The 22071-nt window shown below is 50.2% G+C and overlaps 1 protein-coding gene across 3 annotated transcripts in view; it reads right to left on the bottom strand.

The window, feature by feature from the left end:
* The window catches only part of ATP9B (ATPase phospholipid transporting 9B (putative)), a 481605-nt gene extending 460509 nt beyond the window's left edge, over positions 1-21096 (bottom strand). For all 3 annotated transcript variants that reach the window (XM_069730937.1, XM_069730939.1, XM_069730938.1), the window contains exon 1: positions 20990-21096. In XM_069730937.1, the coding sequence (XP_069587038.1) occupies positions 20990-21063 (74 nt within the window). In that variant the 5' untranslated portion in view covers positions 21064-21096. The remainder of the gene's footprint in view (positions 1-20989) is intronic.
* Positions 21097-22071: the final 975 nt, after the last annotated feature.

The following is a 22071-nucleotide window of genomic DNA, read 5'->3' on the forward strand; positions in this document are numbered from 1 at the left end:
TGCGAAAGTATTCGGCCCCCTGGAACTTATCAACCTCTTCCCACATAATAATATAATAATAATAATTTTTATTTATTTAAGCGCCAACATATTCCGCAGCGCTTTACAAATTAACATGCTTCAAACATAAAGATACCAAATGTAAATTTTTTGTGAAGAATCAACAATAAAGGGAACACAATTGTGAAGTTGAACAAAATTTATTGGTTATGTTAAATATTTGTGGAAATTCAAAAACTAAAAAGTGGGGCATGCAATATTATTCGGCCCCTTTACTTTCAGTGCAGCAAACTCACTCCAGAAGTTCATTGTGGATTTCTGAATGATGATCCAATGTTGTCCTAAATGCCTAGTGATAAATATAATCCACCTGTGTGTAATCAAGTCTCCGTATAAATGCACCTGCTCTGTGAAAGTCTCAGGGTTCTGTCTGAAGCACAGAGAGCATCATGAAGACCAAGGAACACAACAGGCAGGACTGTGATACTGTTGTGGAGAGGTTTAAAGCTGGATTTGGATACAAAATGATTTCCAAACCTTTGAACATCCCAAAGAGCACTGTGCAAGCGATCATATTGAAACGGAAGGAGTATCATACCACGGCAAATATACCAAGACCCGGCCGTCCCTCTAAACTTTCATCTCAAACAAGGAGAAGACTGATCAGAGATGCAGCCAAGAGGCCCATGATCACTCTGGATGAACTGCAGAGATCTACAGCTGAGGTGGGACAGTCTGTCCATAGGACAACAATCAGTGGTACACTGCACAAATCTGGCCTCTATGGAAGAGTGGCAAGAAGAAAGCCATTTCTCAAAGATATCCATAAAAAGTGTTGTTTAAAGTTTGCAATAAGCCACCTGGGAGACAAACATGTGGAAGAAGGTGCTCTGGTCAGATGAAACCAAAATCCAACTTTTTTGCAACAATGCCAAAAGATATGCTTGGCGTAAAGGCAACACAGCTCATCACCCTGAACATACCATCCCCACTGTCAAACATGGTGGTGGCAGAATTATGGTTTGGGCCTGCTTTTCTTAAGCAGAGATAGGGAAGATAGATAGTTAAAATTGATGGGAAGATGGATGGAGCCAAATACAGGACTATTCTTGAAGAAAACCTGTTGAAGTCTGCAAAAGACTTGAGACTGGGAAGGGGATTTGTCTTCCAACAGGACAATGATCCCAAACATAAAGCAAAATCTACAATGGAATGGTTCACAAATAAACATATCCAGGTGTTAGAATGGCCAAGTCAAAGTCCAGACCTCAATCCAATCGAGAAAGAGCTGAAAACTGCTGTTCACAAACGATCTCCATCAAACCTCACTGAGCTCGAGCTGTTTGCCAAGGAAAATGGCCAAGAATTTCAGTCTCTCGATGTACAAAACTGATATAGACATACCCCAAGCGACTTGCAGCTGTAATTGCAGCAAAAGGTGGCGCAACAAAGTATTAAGTTAAAGGGGCCGAATAATATTGCACGCCCCACTTTTCAGGTTTTGAATTTCCACAAAAATTTAAAATAGCCAATAAATTTTGTTCAACTTCACAATTGTGTTCCACTTGTTGATTCTTCACCAAAATTTTACATTTGGTTTCTTTATGTTTGAAGCATGATAGGTGAAGAAAAAGAGTAGACTAAAAAATGTTATGCACAACCCCAAATATAAAGACAATATGTAGCTCCATAAAAAAACACCTTTATTTAACACCTCAAAAAACATTAAAAACATGTCAAATCAAATATCAAAATCCGCACACCCACCATATCCTCCAAAACTGACAATCCCATAATACAATAATACAATCAGTTACAGGTGGACATATACTGCCCTAAATGCACCTAATCAAATGTACTCTCCTGCAGAGAATGCCCATGTGGGCTGCAGAGACCTGAACCCAATCTGTCCGTATCCACCGCTAGTAGCCTAAAAGTCAAACATCCGTGCTATACATAGTCCTAAAGTCAAAATATGGCGGCATACTAAGTAATGGCCGTGGATACAACCTGTCCTGAGTCGTGTCTGGTCCGCAAAAATGCAGCAGGGTCAAGTGGCACAGGGCTACACCGCCGGGGTTAAAACCCCATCAAGCCAGAGTACAAAAAGGGAGGGTATGGTGGGAGCGCACCCCACGCGTATCGCTGCCGCAGCAGCTTCGTCAGGGGAAGTGAAACAAAGATGTAATGGAGCGTTTTAAATAGCAAATCCAATCAAAAAGAGATTACATACCGTTGTGAGAAGAGTAAAAGGAAGTAGAGGCAGGGAGGCGCCAGCCACGTCATAGCAGCAGCAGTGCGAGGGGCGGAAATCATGCAGCGTCCAGTGGGTCGCATGCGCAAACCACGGTATCCGATAGGACCGCATTGCGCACGCGCCGTACCGTACCAGCCGGCTGAATGGACGCATCATAGGGAACCCAACGATAGCGCAAAGTAGGTGACGGAGGGGGCGGAGTTAAGCCAGAGAAAGCCGAATCCAGCTCAAAGAAGCGGAGAAAGCAGGAGGGGAAAGGAGAAAACCAGGGAAGCAAAGGGTATAGACCTGTGGTACCGGGATATATCACAGGCATGATTAAACAAGCGTTTCACAAAGAAGCATCCAGGATGGCTAAAGGGCCATATAAGGCCACCCAAATCACCTAGAAGGGAGGAAAAATTGTTATTATTGTCAGTATGTGCACCAAAATAAGTGCACATTAGTACCTACATAGTAACCATATGTGATACCAAACAATATGGAACGGAACGCACACATAAATATGTGCAGGCCAATGTCTATTCAGTCCATAGGCAGTGTTGATTTCATCAATGGTCTCAATTCCAACCCCCACAACATCTTTCTAACCCATTCCATCTCCAACAGTTCGATTAGTTTCTTGGATCTGAGAGTCTTTGTGCAAGGGAATCGGCTGGCGACAGATCTCTTCCGGAAGCCCACTGCCACCAACGCCCCTCTGGAGTTTAACAGTTTCCACCCATGGCACACGAAGGTTGGCGTCCCGACGGGACAATTTTTACGCATTAGACGTTAATTGTACCCGGGATCAGGATTTTCTCACGCGAGCTCGGGATTTAACGGATTGTTTCAGACAGAGGAGCTATCCCAAACGGGTGGTGGCCACTGCCTTTCAGCGAGCAAGACAACATGATCAGGCTTCACTCCTGATCCCCGTGGGACGCTCCCGAGAATCGCAGATGAGATTTATCACGGACTATAATGACAACTGGGGGCAGGTAAGACATATCCTCACTAGACATTGGCCGATACTGCAGACAGATATGCAAACTACGCAAATTATCAGTAATAGGCCGCTTCTTACATCCAGAAGAGCCCCCAATCTGAGGCAGCTGTTGACCAGGAGTCATTTCCCTAGACCTACGGTCAAACTAAATAGGGGAATTGTCCTTAAGGGGTCATTCCCTTGTGGGGAATGTAATGTTTGCCCCTTCATGATGCCTACCCGGGACACATTCATACACCCCACGAATTCTAGCAGACATACACTAAAGACCTACATTAATTGTAGGACTAGAAATGTCATATGTACTTATTTGCCCGTGTAATATGATTTATGTAGGGCAAACATCCCAAGAACTACGCAAGAGACTCCAAAAACACATGTCAACAATACGCCTGGCAGCCACGGACCAAGGAAAAGGTAAAATTCTGACTCCCGTGGCGGCGCATTTTTTGCTGAAACACAGGGGTTCGCCCACTAATCTTCGGATTGTGGGGTTACAGAGGGTGTTCTGTGGTGAAAGGGGTGGCGATATATCTAGCCACCTTTTACGTGCTGAGTCCAGGTGGATTTTCGATCTTCAGGCGGTTACACCTATGAGCCTAAATGAGGAATTGCTTTTCACGGGGTTCCTGGGATAGATGGCATATGGACGCATTGGGGTAGTTGCAGCTTCCGGGCATCTGATTTGGTTCCCCTCTACCTTTTCTTGTATTTAATGTTGTATTTGTTTCCATCTAGGTTGCCTGAGGATGCAATAATAGGGGTGAGATTTATCACTGGGAATTTTGATATGGAAATTAAAGGCTCACTGTGTGGATCAATAGGGGCACATGTCGCCTTGATATACCGGATTATGGAATGGACCCTGGAGGGTGGATGTGTGGAGTGCCATTATAGCGAATGGTAGGACATCTTATGCGGAAGAAATCCTTCTCTTACCACCACAGCGCGGAGTCTATGACAAACTACTATTATGGACTGTAGGCTTGGATGTGCATCGGACAATCACTGGCAATTTGGATGGGAGTCCCGACATGAGGAGTCTGTCCTCTAATATGGACCTGGATGGTGTCCATTTCATCCACTATGGGACTATATGTTCGGAATGATGAATATTTATACAGCTGCAACCAAAGCAATATTTCTATATGTGCCTATGGACTGAATAGACATTGGCCTGCACATATTTATGTGTGCGTTCCGTTCCATATTGTTTGGTATCACATATGGTTACTATATAGGTACTAATGTGCACTTATTTTGGTGCACATACTGACAATAACAATTTTTCCTCCCTTCTAGTTGATTTGGGTGGCCTTATATGGCCCTTTAGCCGTCCTGGATGCTTCTTTGTTAAACGCTTGTTTAATCATGCCTGTGATATATCCCGGTACCACAGGTCTATACCCTTTGCTTCCCTGGTTTTCTCCTTTCCCCTCCTGGTTTCTCCGCCTCTTTGAGCTGGATTCGGCTTTCTCTGGCTTAACTCCGCCCCCTCCGTCACCTACTTTGCGCTATCGTTGGGTTCCCTATGATGCGTCCATTCAGCCGGCTGGTACGGCGCGTGCGCAACGCGGTCCTATCGGATACCGTGGTTTGCGCATGCACATGCGACCCACTGGACGCTGCATGATTTCCGCCCCTCGCACTGCTGCTGCTATGACGTGGCTGGCGCCTCCCTGCCTCTACTTCCTTTTACTCTTCTCACAACGGTATGTAATCTCTTTTTGATTGGATTTGCTATTTAAAACGCTCCATTACATCTTTGTTTCACTTCCCCTGACGAAGCTGCTGCGGCAGCGATACGCGTGGGGTGCGCTCCCACCATACCCTCCCTTTTTGTACTCTGGCTTGATGGGGTTTTAACCCCGGCGGTGTAGCCCTGTGCCACTTGACCCTGCTGCATTTTTGCGGACCAGACACGACTCAGGACAGATTGTATCCACGGCCATTACTTAGTATGCCGCCATATTTTGACTTTAGGACTATGTATAGCACGGATGTTTGACTTTTAGGCTACTAGCGGTGGATACGGACAGATTGGGTTCAGGTCTCTGCAGCCCACATGGGCATTCTCTACAGGAGAGTACATTTGATTAGGTGCATTTAGGGCAGCATATGTCCACCTGTAACTGATTGTATTATTGTATTATGGGATTGTCAGTTTTGGAGGATATGGTGGGTGTGCGGATTTTGATATCTGATTTTACATGTTTTTAATGTTTTTTGAGGTGTTAAATAAAGGTGTTTTTTTTATGGAGCTACATATTGTCTTTATATTTGGGGTTGTGCATAACATTTTTTAGTCTACTCTTTTTCTTCTCCTTGGTCATGTCCTGATATGTAGACTAGGTATTGCACCCCCTTATGGATACTATGATATAAAATATTGGTGCGCCCCTCTCTATATTTTTTTCTCGTGAAGCATGATAGGTGGGAAAAGGTTGAAAAGTTCCAGGGGGCCGATTACTTTTGCAAGGCACTGTAAATGGCCAACTATGCAGTGATGTTAGTACAGTATACCCTCTGCCATATTCACTTTTATTGTACTAAAGTCGTTAGAGGGCGTTATCATACCGTTTCTTCCATATAGTAACCGGTAGGAAGTCAAGACCAAATCAGAGTCCAGGGAACAGCAACCTACAGTGCTACAAATGCTTCTAGATGGCCTGAAAGGCACCTAATAGCTTGTGGCTGTCAGTGAATGCTGGGACTTGTGGTTTCACAACCGCTGGAGTGCTAAAAATTGCTGATCCATCATAGTCACGAGTGGCAAGATCTTGGTAGTGGCTTACACCAACTAGAATGATACTAGTGAAAAAAGATGTCAGGGCTGAATATACCAGTTTAGCTATACATGCCCCTGACCAAAGCTCAACAGTCCTGAAGGTGACCAGCAGTACCTGGCACTAATAGGTTAGCAGCTGGTGGTTGTCAGGTGCGGCCTCCCTGAAGAACTTGTTTTCCCAGCACAACCTACATGTGCTTCATTGGACTGAGAATGGAATTCTGAGGCCAAGTCGTCATCTAAACTTTGTCATGATCCTCAAACCATTCTTGAACAATGTCTGCAGTACGATGGGAAATCATTACCCACTGACAGAGCCTACTGCTATTAAGGAGTATTGCTGATGTGAAGGGGTATGCTTGGTCCACAATAATGACTTGCAAGCATCCACATGAATGCTAGGAAATAAAGTAGTTGTCCGGTCAAAACCGACAAGTCTGCAGTGACTGTGTGACTGCAGACTTATGAATCCCCCAGCGCATGAACTGAAGGGATTTGCCAGTTTCAGACCCAGGATCGGGGGGTATGAACGAGTTATATATACCCTGGCCAGTTGGGGCATGTATAACTTGTATGTAGTGAGGCCGTGCCCTCTAGTCGGAAATGCCCACTGGCCGGCCACGTCACTAGACGGGGCACGGCCTTGGCTCAATACAAGTGCATGAAGCGAGGCCACACCCACTGGCTGGGGATATGTATAACTCCTAAATACCCTCCGATCCCAGGTCTGAAACCAGTGAATCCTCGGAGCACACAGTGCGCGCTCTGGGGGATTCATAAGTCTGCAGTCACACAGACTGACTACAGACTTATCGGTTTTGAACGGAAAACCCCTTTAAGGTCTTGCAGCAGATTATAGCCTAGAACACCCCTGCACAACATGTGAAAAGGATGCTGTGTGGCCCGAGGAGCTGTCTGTGATGTGCCGCTCCTTCTTATATTCAAGTGTATTCACGTCTTTTAGACAGATTCATTTTATTCAGGAAGCACAGGCAATTATTTAATCAGGCATGCAGCATGGGAAATATCTTTATTTATGGAGCAGCATAGTGGAATTTTAATTTTTTGGGCGCGGTATCGGGAATCACTCCTGAAGACTGAGAAGAGGGAAGGGTGAGGAGACAAGCTCTGTGCATGAAATCTCTTCATGGTGTCTGTGCCACATGGAAACAAAAAATGGTGGGAACAACTTCAATCAGAGAAGATGTCAAATATAAGGTACTTGGATGTAATTGTTTATCTGTGATACTATGTCTCATCAGTACTGAGGCTCCAATGGTCCCCAGTCTGATGATGACTTAACAACAATTTCCAGTATTTCCCACCATTGTTAAAGACCTACCGGGAGTAGTATGTTCATGTGATACAATTGTATATGGGGCGGACCTGACATTGCAAGTGATTGCTGTACTAAGCTTGGTGACATTCATATACTAATGGTGGTGCTGCAGCTGCATTCACATACTAATAATGGTGATTCTGATCTTGTACACATGTAGCAATACAAAACTTGCAACATGGCTATTTTAAAACTTAAAAATCCTCAAAACTTAGTTTTGAGACTATGAGGATGTATTGATGTAAGAACCATTTTAAATTTTTTGCAGCCCTTGGGATTGGTTCAGTATGGCATTACGGCCCTTGATATTGGTTCAGTATGGCATTGCTGCGGCCCTTGGGATTGGTTCAGTATGGCATTGCTACGGCCGTTGAAATTGGTTCAGTATGGCATTGCTGCGGCCCTTGGGATTGGTTCAGGATGGCACTGCTGAGGCCCTTGGGATTGGTTCAGTATGGCACTGCTGAGGCCCTTGGGATTGGTTCAGGATGGCACTGCTGAGGCCCTTGGGATTGGTTCAGGATGGCATTGCAGCCCTTGGAATTGGTTCAGTATGGCATTGCGGCCCTTGGGATTGGTTCAATATGGCATTGCTGCGGCCCTTGGGATTGGTTCAGTATGGCATTGCTGCGGCCCTTGGGATTGGTACAGTATGGCATTGCTGCGGCCCTTGGGATTGGTTCAGTATGGCATTGCTGCGGCCCTTGGGATTGGTACAGTATGGCATTGCTGCGGCCCTTGGGATTGGTACAGTATGGCATTGCTGCGGCCCTTGGGACTGGTTCAAGATGGCATTGCTGCGGCCCTTGGGACTGGTTCAGGATGGCAATGCTGAGGCCCTTGGGATTGGTTCAGTATGGCATTGCAGCCCTTGAGATTGGTTCAGTATGGCATTGCTGCGGCCCTTAGGACTGGTTCAGTATGGCATTGCTGAGGCCCTTGGGATTGGTTCAGTATGGCATTGCTGAGGCCCTTGGGATTGGTTCAGTATGGCATTGCTGAGGCCCTTGGGATTGGTTCAGTATGGCATTGCTACAGCCGTTGAAATTGGTTCAGTATGGCATTGCTGCGGCCCTTGGGATTGGTTCAGGATGGCACTGCTGAGGCCCTTGGGATTGGTTCAGTATGGCATTGCAGCCCTTGGAATTGGTTCAGTATGACATTGCGGCCCTTGGGATTGGTTCAATATGGCATTGCTACGGCCCTTGGGATTGGTTCAGTATGGCATTGCTGCGGCCCTTGGGATTGGTTCAGTATGGCATTGCTGCGGCCCTTGGGACTGGTTCAGGATGGCATTGCTGCGGCCCTTGGGACTGGTTCAGGATGGCATTGCTGAGGTCCTTGGGATTGGTTCAGTATGGCATTGCAGCCCTTGAGATTGGTTCAGTATGGCATTGCTGCGGCCCTTGGGATTGGTTCAGGATGGCATTGCTGCGGCCCTTGGGATTGGTTCAGGATGGCATTGCTGCGGCCCTTGGGACTGGTTCAGTATGGCATTGCTGAGGCCCTTGGGATTGGTTCAGTATGGCATTGCAGCCTTTGGAGTTGGTTCAGTATGGCATTGCTGAGGCCCTTGGGATTGGTTCAGTATGGCATTGCAGCCCTTGGAGTTGGTTCAGTATGGCATTGCTGAGGCCCTTGGGATTGGTTCAGTATGGCATTGCAGCCCTTGGAATTGGTTCAGTATGGCATTGCGGCCCTTGGGATTGGTTCAATATGGCATTGCTGCAGCCCTTGGGATTAGTTCAGGATGGCATTGCTGAGGCCCTTGAAATTGGTTCAGTATGGCATTCCTGAGGCCCTTGGGATTGGTTCAGTATGGCATTGCAGCCCTTTGAATTGGTTCAGTATGGCATTGCGGCCCTTGGGACTGGTTCAGTATGGCATTGCAGAGGCCCTTGGGATTGGTTCAGTATGGCATTGCTGTGGCCCTTGGGACTGGTTCAGTATGGCATTGCTGAGGCCCTTGGGATTGGTTCAGTATGGCATTGCTGAGGCCCTTGGGCTGGGTTCAGTATGGCATTGCGGCCCTTGGGATTGGTTCAATATGGCATTGCTGCGGCCATTGGGATTGGTTCAGTATGGCATTGCAGCCCTTGGAATTGGCTCAGTATGGCATTGCGGCCCTTGGGATTGGTTCAGTATGGCAATTGCTGCGGCCCTTGGGATTGGTTCAGTATGGCATTGCTGCGGCCCTTGGGATTGGTTCAGTATGGCATTGCTGCGGCCCTTGGGATTGGTTCAGTATTGCATTGCTGAGGCCCTTGGGATTGGTTCAGTATGGCATTGCAGCCCTTGGAGTTGGTTCAGTATGGCATTGCTGAGGCCCTTGGGATTGGTTCAGTATGGCATTGCTGCGGCCCTTGTGATTGGTTCAGTATGGCATTGCTGAGGCCCTTCGGATTGGTTCTGTATGGCATTGCAGCCCTTGGAGTTGGTTCAGTATGGCATTGCAGCCCTTGGAATTGGTTCAGGATGGCATTGCTGCGGCCCTTGGGATTGGTTCAGGATGGCATTGCTGAGGCCCTTGGGATTGGTTCAGTATGGCATTGCTGAGGCCCTTGGGATTGGTTTAGTATGGCATTGCAGCCCTTTGAATTGGTTCAGTATAGCATTGCGGCCCTTGGGATTGGTTCAATATGGCATTGCTGCAGCCCTTAGGATTAGTTCAGGATGGCATTGCTGAGGCCCTTTGGATTGGTTCAGTATGGCATTGCTGAGGCCCTTGGGATTGGTTCAGTATGGCATTGCAGCCCTTTGAATTGGTTCAGTATGGCATTGCGGCCCTTGGGATTGGTTCAATATGGCATTGCTGCGGCCCTTGGGATTGGTTCAGTATGGCATTGCTGAGGCCCTTGGAATTGGTTCAGTATGACATTGCGGCCCTTGGGATTGGTTCAATATGGCATTGCTGCAGCCCTTGGGATTGGTTCAGTATGGCATTGCTGCGGCCCTTGGGATTGGTTCAGTATGGCATTGCTGCGGCCCTATGGATTGGTTCAGTATGGCATTGCTGCGGCCCTTGGGATTGGTTCAGGATGGCATTGCTGCGGCCTTTGGGACAGGTTCAGTATGGCATTGCTGCGGCCCTTGGGATTGGTTCAGTATGGCATTGCTGAGGCCCTTGGGATTGGTTCAGTATGGCATTGCAGCCCTTGGAGTTGGTTCAGTATGGCATTGCTGAGGCCCTTGGGATTGGTTCAGTATGGCATTGCTGCGGCCCTTGTGATTGGTTCAGTATGGCATTGCTGAGGCCCTTCGGATTGGTTCTGTATGGCATTGCAGCCCTTGGAGTTGGTTCAGTATGGCATTGCAGCCCTTGGAATTGGTTCAGGATGGCATTGCTGCGGCCCTTGGGATTGGTTCAGGATGGCATTGCTGAGGCCCTTGGGATTGGTTCAGTATGGCATTGCTGAGGCCCTTGGGATTGGTTTAGTATGGCATTGCAGCCCTTTGAATTGGTTCAGTATGGCATTGCGGCCCTTGGGATTGGTTCAATATGGCATTGCTGCAGCCCTTAGGATTAGTTCAGGATGGCATTGCTGAGGCCCTTTGGATTGGTTCAATATGGCATTGCTGAGGCCCTTGGGATTGGTTCAGTATGGCATTGCAGCCCTTTGAATTGGTTCAGTATGGCATTGCGGCCCTTGGGATTGGTTCAATATGGCATTGCTGCGGCCCTTGGGATTGGTTCAGTATGGCATTGCTGAGGCCCTTGGAATTGGTTCAGTATGACATTGCGGCCCTTGGGATTGGTTCAATATGGCATTGCTGCAGCCCTTGGGATTGGTTCAGTATGGCATTGCTGCGGCCCTTGGGATTGGTTCAGTATGGCATTGCTGCGGCCCTATGGATTGGTTCAGTATGGCATTGCTGCGGCCCTTGGGATTGGTTCAGGATGGCATTGCTGCGGCCTTTGGGACAGGTTCAGTATGGCATTGCTGCGGCCCTTGGGATTGGTTCAGTATGGCATTGCTGAGGCCCTTGGGATTGGTTCAGTATGGCATTGCAGCCCTTGGAGTTGGTTCAGTATGGCATTGCTGAGGGCCTTGGGATTGGTTCAGTATGGCATTGCTGCGGCCCTTGTGATTGGTTCAGTATGGCATTGCTGAGGCCCTTGGGATTGGTTCAGTATGGCATTGCAGCCCTTGAAGTTGGTTCAGTATGGCATTGCTGCGGCCCTTGTGATTGGTTCAGTATGGCATTGCTGAGGCCCTTGGGATTGGTTCAGTATGGCATTGCAGCCCTTGAAGTTGGTTCAGTATGGCATTGCTGAGGCCCTTGGGATTGGTTCAGTATGGCATTGCAGCCCTTTGAATTGGTTCAGTATGGCATTGCGGCCATTGGGATTGGTTCAATATGGCATTGCTGCACCCCTTGGGATTGGTTCAGTACGGCATTGCTGAGGCCCTTGGGATTGGTTCAGTATGGCATTGCAGCCCTTAGATTGGTTCAGTATGGCATTGCTGCGGCCCTTGGGATTGGTTCAGGATAGCATTGCTGCGGCCTTTGGGACAGGTTCAGTATGGAATTGCTGAGGCCCTTGGGATTGGTTCAGTATGGCATTGCTGAGGCCCTTGGGATTGGTTCAGTATGACATTGCAGCCCTTGGAATTGGTTCAGTATGGCATTGAGGCCCTTGGGATTGGTTCAATATGGCATTGCTGCGGCCCTTACGATTGCTTCAGTATGGCATTGCTGCGGCCCTTGGGATTGGTTCAGGATGGCATTGCAGCCCTTGGAATTGGTTCAGTATGGCATTGCTGCCCTTGGACCAAAAAAAGTTGTGCAACCATTGCCTACAGCATCACACTGACAATTTCCCATTCGGTGTCCTGGAACCATTTTTTCCAAACAGGCAAGCAACATATATAAAACCAGCTCTCCGCATGATTTAAAGGGAATCTGTCACCCCATTTTTCACCTATAAGCTTCGGCCACCACCATCAGGGACTTATCTACAGTATTCTGTAATGCTGTAGATAAGCCCCCGATGTAACCTGAAAGATAAGAAAAACAAGTTAAGGTACCGTCACACATAGCGACGCTGCAGCGATACCGACAACGATCCGGATCGCTGCAGCGTCGCTGTTTGGTCGCTGGAGAGCTGTCACACAGACAGCTCTCCAGCGACCAACGATCCCGAGGTCCCCGGTAACCAGGGTAAACATCGGGTAACTAAGCGCAGGGCCGCGCTTAGTAACCCGATGTTTACCCTGGTTACCATCCTAAAAAGTAAAAAAACAAACGCTACATACTTACCTACAGCCGTCTGTCCTCGGCGCTCTGCTTCTCTGGTCTGGCTGTGAGCGCCGGGCAGCCAGAAAGCAGAGCGGTGACGTCACCGCTCTGCTTTCCGGCTGACCGACGCTCACAGCCAGAGCAGGAGGAGAGCAGAGCACAGCGCTGGAGGACAGACAGCGGTAGGTAAGTATGTAGTGTTTGTTTTTTTACTTTTAGGATGGTAACCAGGGTAAACATCGGGTTACTAAGCGCGGCCCTGCGCTTAGTTACCCGATGTTTACCCTGGTTACCAGCGAAGACATCGCTGAATCGGTGTCACACACGCCGATTCAGCGATGTCTACGGGGAGTCCAGCGACGAAATAAAGTTCTGGACTTTCTTCCCCGACCAGCGACAGCACAGCAGGGGCCTGATCGCTGCTGCCTGTCACACTGGACGATATCGCTAGCGAGGACGCTGCAACGTCACGGATCGCTAGCGATATCGTCTAGTGTGACAGTACCTTTAGATTATACTCACCCAGGGGCGGTCCCGGTGTGATGATGTCCTCTTCTTTGCTTCCTGCCGCGGCTCCTGCGCAGAGCAAAGTACTGCAGTGCGCAGGCGCTGGGCTTCTCTGACATTTCCCGACACCTGCGCACTGCAGTACTTTGCTCTGCCCTCAACAGGGCAGATAAAGTATGCCTGCGCAGGAGCCACGGCAGAAAGCAAAGAAGAGGATGTCATCGTATGAAGATGGGAGGCTCCGGACCCAGACAGCGACACCCATCGGACGGGACAGCACCGGGACCGGCCCTGGGTGAGTATAATATAACTTGTTTTTCTTATCTTTTTACATCGGGGGGCTTATATACAGCACAGAATGCCGTAGATAAGCCCCTGATGGCGGTGGCCGCAGCTTATAGGCGAAAAATGGGGTGACAGATTCCCTTTAACAGAAAATACAATTCCTCAATCCAGGTCACCTCCTTACATTGCACCATAATTGTTGTTCTGATGCTTAAGTTCCTATTGCAGATGCTTTTACTGGTAGACAAGGTTATGATTGCTCTGTGATCTTTGACTACACCACAATTACAATGCATTGTGTGTCATGTCACCTTTCTATTTTTTCCAGCATTGATGGTCTTGTCCAAGAATGTATCTTAATGGGATTATCCAGGTTTGGCACGAAAGTCTGCAGTCACTCCATGTGACTGCAGACTTGTGAATCCTCACACTGAGCATAGTGCATGAGGTCAGGATTCTCTGGTTAGGGCTGCAAAACTGAGTGGTCATGTGACTGCAGTATGCAATATGTCTACTCTTCTGGACACATTCTGACTAGAGGTGCACGACCTCGCTCAAAACATTTGCATTGAGCAAAGACGTGCATATCGCATGACTTCCCATCTCCCGACGCCGGATAATCCTGACAGCCTTCACTACCTGCAATGTGAGGATTCAAAAATCTGCAGTCACATACATGACTGCAGACTTTCATGCAAGCCCAGAATAACCCCGTTAAAGGGAACCTGTCACCCCGTTTTTTGAGATTGAGCTATAAATACTGTTAAATAGGGCCTGCGCTGTGCGTTACTATAGTGTATGTAGTGTACCCTGATTCCCCATGTATGCTGAGAAATACATTACCAAAGTCGCCGTTTTCGCCTGTCAATCAGGCTGGTCTGGTCAGGTGGGCGTGTTCACAGCGCTCTTTTCTTCCCCAGCTTTCCGTTGGTGGCGTAGTGGTGTGCGCATGTCCAGAGTTCCGACTTCCCTGCGCCCACGTGAAGACACAGCGCGCGATCTGCGCTGTAATCCCTTGCATCAGTGGGGGCGGCCATCTTCCTGGGGCCGCGCGTGCGCAGATGGAGTGCTCTGCTGCACGGGGCTTCAGGAAAATGCATTAGAGATCGCGGCGGCCATTTTCCCAAAGCCGAGCAAACTCGGCTTTGGGAAAATGGCCGCCGCGATCTCTAATGCGCACGCGCGGCATCCCGCGGCCATTTTCCTGAAGCCCCGTGCAGCAGAGCACTCCATCTGCGCACGCGCGGCCCCAGGAAGATGGCCGCCCCCACCGATGCAAGGGATTACAGCGCAGATCGCGCGCTGTGTCTTCACGTGGGCGCAGGGAAGTCGGAACTCTGGACATGCGCACACCACTACGCCACCAACGGAAAGCTGGGGAAGAAAAGAGCGCTGTGAACACGCCCACCTGACCAGACCAGCCTGATTGACAGGCGAAAACGGCGACTTTGGTAATGTATTTCTCAGCATACATGGGGAATCAGGGTACACTACATACACTATAGTAACGCACAGCGCAGGCCCTATTTAACAGTATTTATAGCTCAATCTCAAAAAACGGGGTGACAGGTTCCCTTTAATAGGATTGGGCACACAAAAAATAATCAGTACCCCAATATTTAACTTCCTCCGGTCTTTGCTGACAGACAGCAGCGGGGATATCATGGCTACAGTGCAAGTGACTGATGAAACCTATCACTGGGCTTAACAGCTCATGCCATCAACATCAGGGGAAATGTAGAGCTGCCTAGTGATTAGCTGCAGCAGTCAGATGCTCTATAGTCTTTATGTTGCGACTTCCATACGTCTGCAGAGATCGGAGCAGTGGTAGAGAGGCAGCACTGGACCAGTGGAGGGGAAGTGTATGGGCGTTTGTTATTTTCTATGTCTTCAAGCTTATTGTAAAAATAAAAAACTAAAAAAAACAGACAGATCCTTTATCAGCAATCTGCCAGCCATGTTACTCTAGCCTGGACCAGGTAAGCATAGTACTAACCACTGTCTGCCATGAACTCCTCAAAAGATCTGCTGTTGTGAGGGTAACCTGATTCAGTCACCCCTGATCAGATCTTCAGACTTGCCTACTTTTCTACTTCCAACACATCATCTTCCTGAAATCTCTGCCCATAGGCGGTCTAACACTGTACAGGAGGTGTCGCTCCCGTCACAGGTCAGAGGTGGGTCGCTGATGTATGTGCGGTCTAACACTGTACAGGAGGTGTCGCTCCCGTCACCGGTCAGTGGGGGTCACTGATGTATGTGTGGTCTAACACTGTACAGGAGGTGTCGCTCCTGTCACAGGTCAGTGGGGGGTCGCTGATGAATGTGCGGTCTAACACTGTACAGGAGGTGTCGCTCCCGTCACAGGTCAGTGGGGGGTCGCTGAGGTATGTGCGGTCTAACACTGTATAGGAGGTGTCGCTCCCGTCACAGGTCAGTGGGGGGTCGCTGATGTATGAGTGGTCTAACACTGTATAGGAGGCGTCGCTCCTGTTACCGGTCAGTGGGGGGTCGCTGATGTATGTGCGGTCTAACACTGTACAGGAGGTGTCGCTCCCGTCACCGGTCAGTGGGGGGGTCGCTGATGTATGAGTGGTCTAACACTGTATAGGAGGCGTCGCTCCTGTTACCGGTCAGTGGGGGGTCGCTGATGTATGAGTGGTCTAACACTGTATAGGAGGCGTCGCTCCTGTTACCGGTCAGTGGGGGGTCGCTGATGTATGAGTGGTCTAACACTGTATAGGAGGCGTCGCTCCTGTTACCGGTCAGTGGGGGGTCGCTGATGTATGAGTGGTCTAACACTGTATAGGAGGTGTCGCTCCCGTCACCGGTCAGTGGGGGGGTCGCTGATGTATGAGTGGTCTAACACTGTATAGGAGGCGTCGCTCCTGTTACCGGTCAGTGGGGGGTCGCTGATGTATGTGCGGTCTAACACTGTATAGAAGGTGTCGCTCCCGTCACCGGTCAGTGGGGGGTCGCTGATGTATGAGTGGTCTAACACTGTACAGGAGGTGTCGCTCCTGTCACCGGTCAGTGGGGGTCGCTGATGTATGTGTGGTCTAACACTGTACAGGAGGTGTCGCTCCTATCACCGATCAGTGGGGGGGTCGCTGATGTATGTGTGGTCTAACAATGTATAGGAGGTGTCGCTCCTGTCACCAGTCAGTGGGGGGTCGCTGATGTATGTGCGGTCTAACACTGTATAGGAGGTGTCGCTCCAGTCACCGGTCAGTGGGGGGTCGCTGATGTATGTGTGGTCTAACACTGTATAGGAGGCATCGCTCCCATCACCGGTCCTTGGGGGTCGCTGATGTATGTGTCTAACACTGTATAGGAGGCGTCGCTCCCGTCACCGGTCAGTGGGGGGTCGCTGATGTATGTGCGGTCTAACACTGTATAGGAGGCATCGCTCCCATCACCGGTCCTTGGGGGTCGCTGATGTATGTGTGGTCTAACACTGTATAGGAGGCGTCGCTCCCGTCACCGGTCAGTGGGGGGTCGCTGATGTATGAGTGGTCTAACACTGTACAGGAGGTGTCGCTCCTATCACCGATCAGTGGGGGGGTCGCTGATGTATGTGCGTCTAACACTGTATAGGAGGTGTCGCTCCTGTCACCAGTCAGTGGGGGGGCCCTGATGTATGTGCGGTCTAACACTGTATAGGAGGTGTCGCTCCAGTCACCGGTCAGTGGGGGGTCGCTGATGTATGAGTGGTCTAACACTGTACAGGAGGTGTCGCTCCTATCACCGATCAGTGGGGGGGTCGCTGATGTATGTGCGTCTAACACTGTATAGGAGGTGTCGCTCCTGTCACCAGTCAGTGGGGGGGCGCTGATGTATGTGCGGTCTAACACTGTATAGGAGGTGTCGCTCCAGTCACCGGTCAGTGGGGGGTCGCTGATGTATGTGCAGTCTAACATTGTATAGGAGGTGTCGCTCCTGTCACCAGTCAGTGGTCGGTTGCTGATGTATGTGCGGTCTAACACTGTATAGGAGGGGTCGCTCCCGTCACCGGTCAGTGGGGGGTCGCTGATGTATGTGTGGTCTAACACTGTATAGGAGGGGTCGCTCCCGTCACCGGTCAGTGGGGGGGTCGCTGATGTATGTGTGGTCTAACACTGTATAGGAGGTGTCGCTCCCGTCACCGGTCTGTGGGGGGTCGCTGATGTATGTGTGGTCTAACACTGTATAGGAGGTGTCGCTCCCATCACCGGTCAGTGGGGGGTCGCTGATGTATGAGTTGTCTAACACTGTACAGGAGGTGTCGCTCCTGTCACCGGTCAGTGGGGGGGGGGTCGCTGATGTATGTGAGTCTAACACTGTATAGGAGGTGTCGCTCCTGACACCAGTCAGTGGGGGGTCACTGATGTATGTTCGGTCTAACACTGTATAGGAGGTGTTGCTCCTGTCACCGGTCAGTGGGGGGTCGCTGATGTATGTGCGGTCTAAAACTGTATAGGAGGTGTTGCTCCTGTCACCGGTCAGTGGGGGTCGCTGATGTATGTGCGGTCTAACACTGTACAGGAGGTGTCGCTCCTGTCACCGGTCAGTGGGGGGTCGCTGATGTATGTGTCTAACACTGTTTAGGAGGTGTCGCTCCTGTCACCAGTCAGTGGGGGGTCGCTGATGTATGTGCGGTCTAACACTGTATAGGAGGTGTCGCTCCTGTCACCGGTCAGTGGGGGGGTCGCTGATGTATGTGCGGTCTAACACTGTATAGAAGGTGTCACTCCTGTCACCAGTCAGTGGGGGTCGCTGATGTATGTGTGGTCTAACACTGTATAGGAGGTGTCGTTCCTGTCACCGGTCAGTGGGGGGTCGCTGATGTATGTTCGGTCTAACACTGTATAGGAGGTGTCGTTCCTGTCACCAGTCAGTGGGGGGTCGCTGATGTATGTGCGGTCTAACACTGTATAGGAGGTGTCGCTCCCGTCAATGGTCAGTGGGGGGTCGCTGATGTATGTGCGGTCTAACACTGTACAGGAGGTGTCGTTCCTGTCACCGGTCAGTGGTGGGTCGCTGATGTATGTGTGGTCTAACACTGTATAGAAGGTGTCGCTCCTGTCACCGGTCAGTGGGGGTCGCTGATGTATGTGTGAGGTCTAACACTGTACAGGAGGTGTCGCTCCCGTTACCGGTCAATGGGGGGTCGCTGATGTATGTGCGGTCTAACACTGTATAGGAGGTGTCGCTCTCGTCACCGGTCAGTCGGGGGTCGCTGATGTATGTGTCTACCACTGTATAGGAGATGTCGCTCCCGTCAACGGTCAGTGGGGGGTCGCTGATGTATGTGCGGTCAAACACTGTACAGGAGGTGTCGCTCCCGTCACCGGTCAGTGGGGGGTCGCTGATGTATGTTCGGTCTAACACTGTACAGGAGGTGTCGCTCCCGTCACCGGTCAGTGGGGGGTCGCTGATGTATGTGCGGTCAAACACTGTACAGGAGGTGTCGCTCCCGTCACCGGTCAGTGGGGGGTCGCTGATGTATGTGTCTAACACTGTTTAGGAGGTGTCACTCCTGTCACCAGTCAGTGGTCGGTCGCTGATGTATGTGCGGTCTAACACTGTATAGGAGGTGTCGCTCCTGTCACCAGTCAGTGGGGGGTCGCTGATGTATGTGCGGTCTAACACTGTATAGGAGGTGTCGCTCCTGTCACCGGTCAGTGGGGGGTCGCTGATGTATGTGTCTAACACTGTTTAGGAGGTGTCGCTCCTGTCACCAGTCAGTGGTCGGTCGCTGATGTATGTGCGGTCTAACACTGTATAGGAGGTGTCGCTCCTGTCACCGGTCAGTGGGGGGGTCACTGATGTATGTGTGGTCTAACACTGTATAGGAGGTGTCGTTCCTGTCACCGGTCAGTGGGGGGTCGCTGATGTATGTTCGGTCTAACACTGTATAGGAGGTGTCGCTCCCGTTACCGGTCAGTGGGGGGTTGCTGATGTATGTGCGGTCTAACACTGTATAGGAGGTGTCGCTCCCGTCAATGGTCAGTGGGGGGTCGCTGATGTATGTGCGGTCTAACACTGTATAGGAGGTGTCGCTCCTGTCACCGGTCAGTGGGGGTCACTGATGTATGTGTGGTCTAACACTATATAGGAGGTGACGCTCCTGTCACCGGTCAGTGGGGGTCACTGATTTATGTGTGGTCTAACACTGTATAGGAGGTGTCGCTCCCGTTACCGGTCAGTGGGGGGTCTCTGATGTATGTGCGGTCTAACACTGTATAGGAGGTGTCGCTCCTGTCACCGGTCAGTGGGGGTCACTGATGTATGTGTGGTCTAACACTGTATAGGAGGTGTCGCTCCCGTTACCGGTCAGTGGGGGGTCTCTGATGTATGTGCGGTCTAACACTGTATAGGAGGTGTCGCTCTCGTCAATGGTCAGTGGGGGGTCGCTGATGTATGTTCTGTCTAACACTGTATAGGAGGTGACGCTCCTGTCACCGGTCAGTGGGGGTCGCTGATGTATGTGCGGTCTAACACTGTATAGGAGGTGTCGCTCCCGTCAATGGTCAGTGGGGGGGTTGCTGATGTATGTGTCCGGTCTAACACTGTATAGGAGGTGTCGCTCCTGTCACCGGTCAGTGGGGGTCACTGATGTATGTGTGGTCTAACACTATATAGGAGGTGACGCTCCTGTCACCGGTCAGTGGGGGTCACTGATGTATGTGCGGTCTAACACTATATAGGAGGTGACGCTCCTGTCACCGGTCAGTGGGGGTCACTGATGTATGTGTGGTCTAACACTATATAGGAGGTGACGCTCCTGTCACCGGTCAGTGGGGGGGTCGCTGATGTATGTGCGGTCTAACACTATATAGGAGGTGACGCTCCCGTCACCGGTCAGTGGGGGGGTCGCTGATGTATGTGCGGTCTAACACTATATAGGAGGTGACGCTCCTGTCACCGGTCAGTGGGGGTCACTGATGTATGTGTGGTCTAACACTATATAGGAGGTGACGCTCCTGTCACCGGTCAGTGGGGGGTCGCTGATGTATGTGCGGTCTAACACTATATAGGAGGTGACGCTCCTGTCACCGGTCAGTGGGGGGTCGCTGATGTATGTGCGGTCTAACACTATATAGGAGGTGTCGCTCCGGTTACCGGTCAGTGGGGGGTCGCTGATGTATGTGCGGTCTAACACTGTATAGGAGGTGTCGCTCCCATCACCGGTCAGGGGGGGGGTTGCTGATGTATGTGTCTTAATGAACAGCATTTTGAATATTAGATCTCCATATTACCAGCACAAATCACATTCTTTTCCTGCTGATCAGGGGGTACACCTGGGAAAGTTTCCTGCCACTTTCCGGCAGTCTAGTGGGCAGCTGCCATCTGTCACGGGCAGGCACAGCACGAAGCACACTGCACTGCACAGACAGCAGGAGTTGGGGGGCAGTTGTCAGCGCCCACCAATTACAGTGCAGCTCTTATGCCTAAAAGACTTTGAGAAATGGAAGCTGCCTAGTGATTGGCGGGCACTGTGCCCGAGGTTGAGTATGGCTGGAGACACTCATTCTAGTCCATGTTCAGTCACACGTGAATAGCACAGGTGCACAGTAACCGGAGGCGGCGCTCTCTCCTCACCTCCTCTTACTCCTGTCTGCCGTGTAATAGGCCGCTCTTTTCTGCACCGGCTGGAGAGGTATAGTATCCGCCATCTTCCGCCGCACAGAATGACGTCACTGGTGAACAACCAGCTGAGCGCGCGGAAGACCGAGGGATGTGGCGTCACTGTCAGCTGACCCGTCAGCGTGCCTCCTGGGTGACGTCGCTGACAGGTGACTGGGCGGGCGGCGCTAGTCGTCCTGTCATTACGGTAACATCACTGTGCTGTGGCGGCGGGCGGAGTGTGGTGCCTGGGGGGCGTACCGCCGGCATTGTGTGACCCAGTGGTCTCGGCGGAGCTCGGACAGTGCGTGCTGCACTCGGATGTTCCCGCCTCGTCCTTACACCACAGCTCCGGGACGGCTCTGCCTTTCCTGCTTCTGAGGAGAATAGTCAGCTAGTGCGGGTCCTCAGTGAGAGAATACCGCACTGCTCCTGGGTCAGGCTCCGTGCACACGTCGTGTGTTGCTGCAGAGAGCTGCCCGCCATTTCTGTATCTCTTGGCCACAGAAGCGCTCGTGTTCTTGTTCCGCAGTGATGCCTGTGTAGTCTGAAGCTAGCTGAGCTTGGAGTCTGAATAAAATGGACCGACTCTGACTCCAAAAATATATAATAAATTGGGTACAGTAGTAAATGTAGGATGTGCTGTAATTTTCATAATTTGGGAAAGTTCTGAACTGTCCTGTGTAAATGTCTGCGCTGTTCGTGATTAATGATCTCGGCTGTTAGGGAGATGAATCTGTGCTGCACTTTATGCACATGCGCAGTAAGGAGACCGTGCTGGGGACTTGGTCAGGGTCACGATGCTGAAGTTGGTTTCTTATTCGTTCAGTTTCTTATTCGGGCTGAAGTTGGTTTCTTAGTCAGCAGTTTCTTATTCGGCTATTTTTTATTTTCTGTTTTTTTTCAGGTTTTGGTATAAAAATAAACCATTCTGAGTATATAATAATATGCGGTCATGTGTCCTTTTGTGAATACACTTAAAAACAGATACAAAATTTAGAAGGCTGGCACAAAAATGGGCATCAAAGTGGGCACTGAGGTATGGTATTGAAGGGGTT

The sequence above is a fragment of the Ranitomeya imitator genome, chromosome 6 (genome assembly GCF_032444005.1).
Source record: "Ranitomeya imitator isolate aRanImi1 chromosome 6, aRanImi1.pri, whole genome shotgun sequence".
In the NCBI taxonomy this organism is placed as follows: Eukaryota; Metazoa; Chordata; class Amphibia; order Anura; family Dendrobatidae; genus Ranitomeya; species Ranitomeya imitator.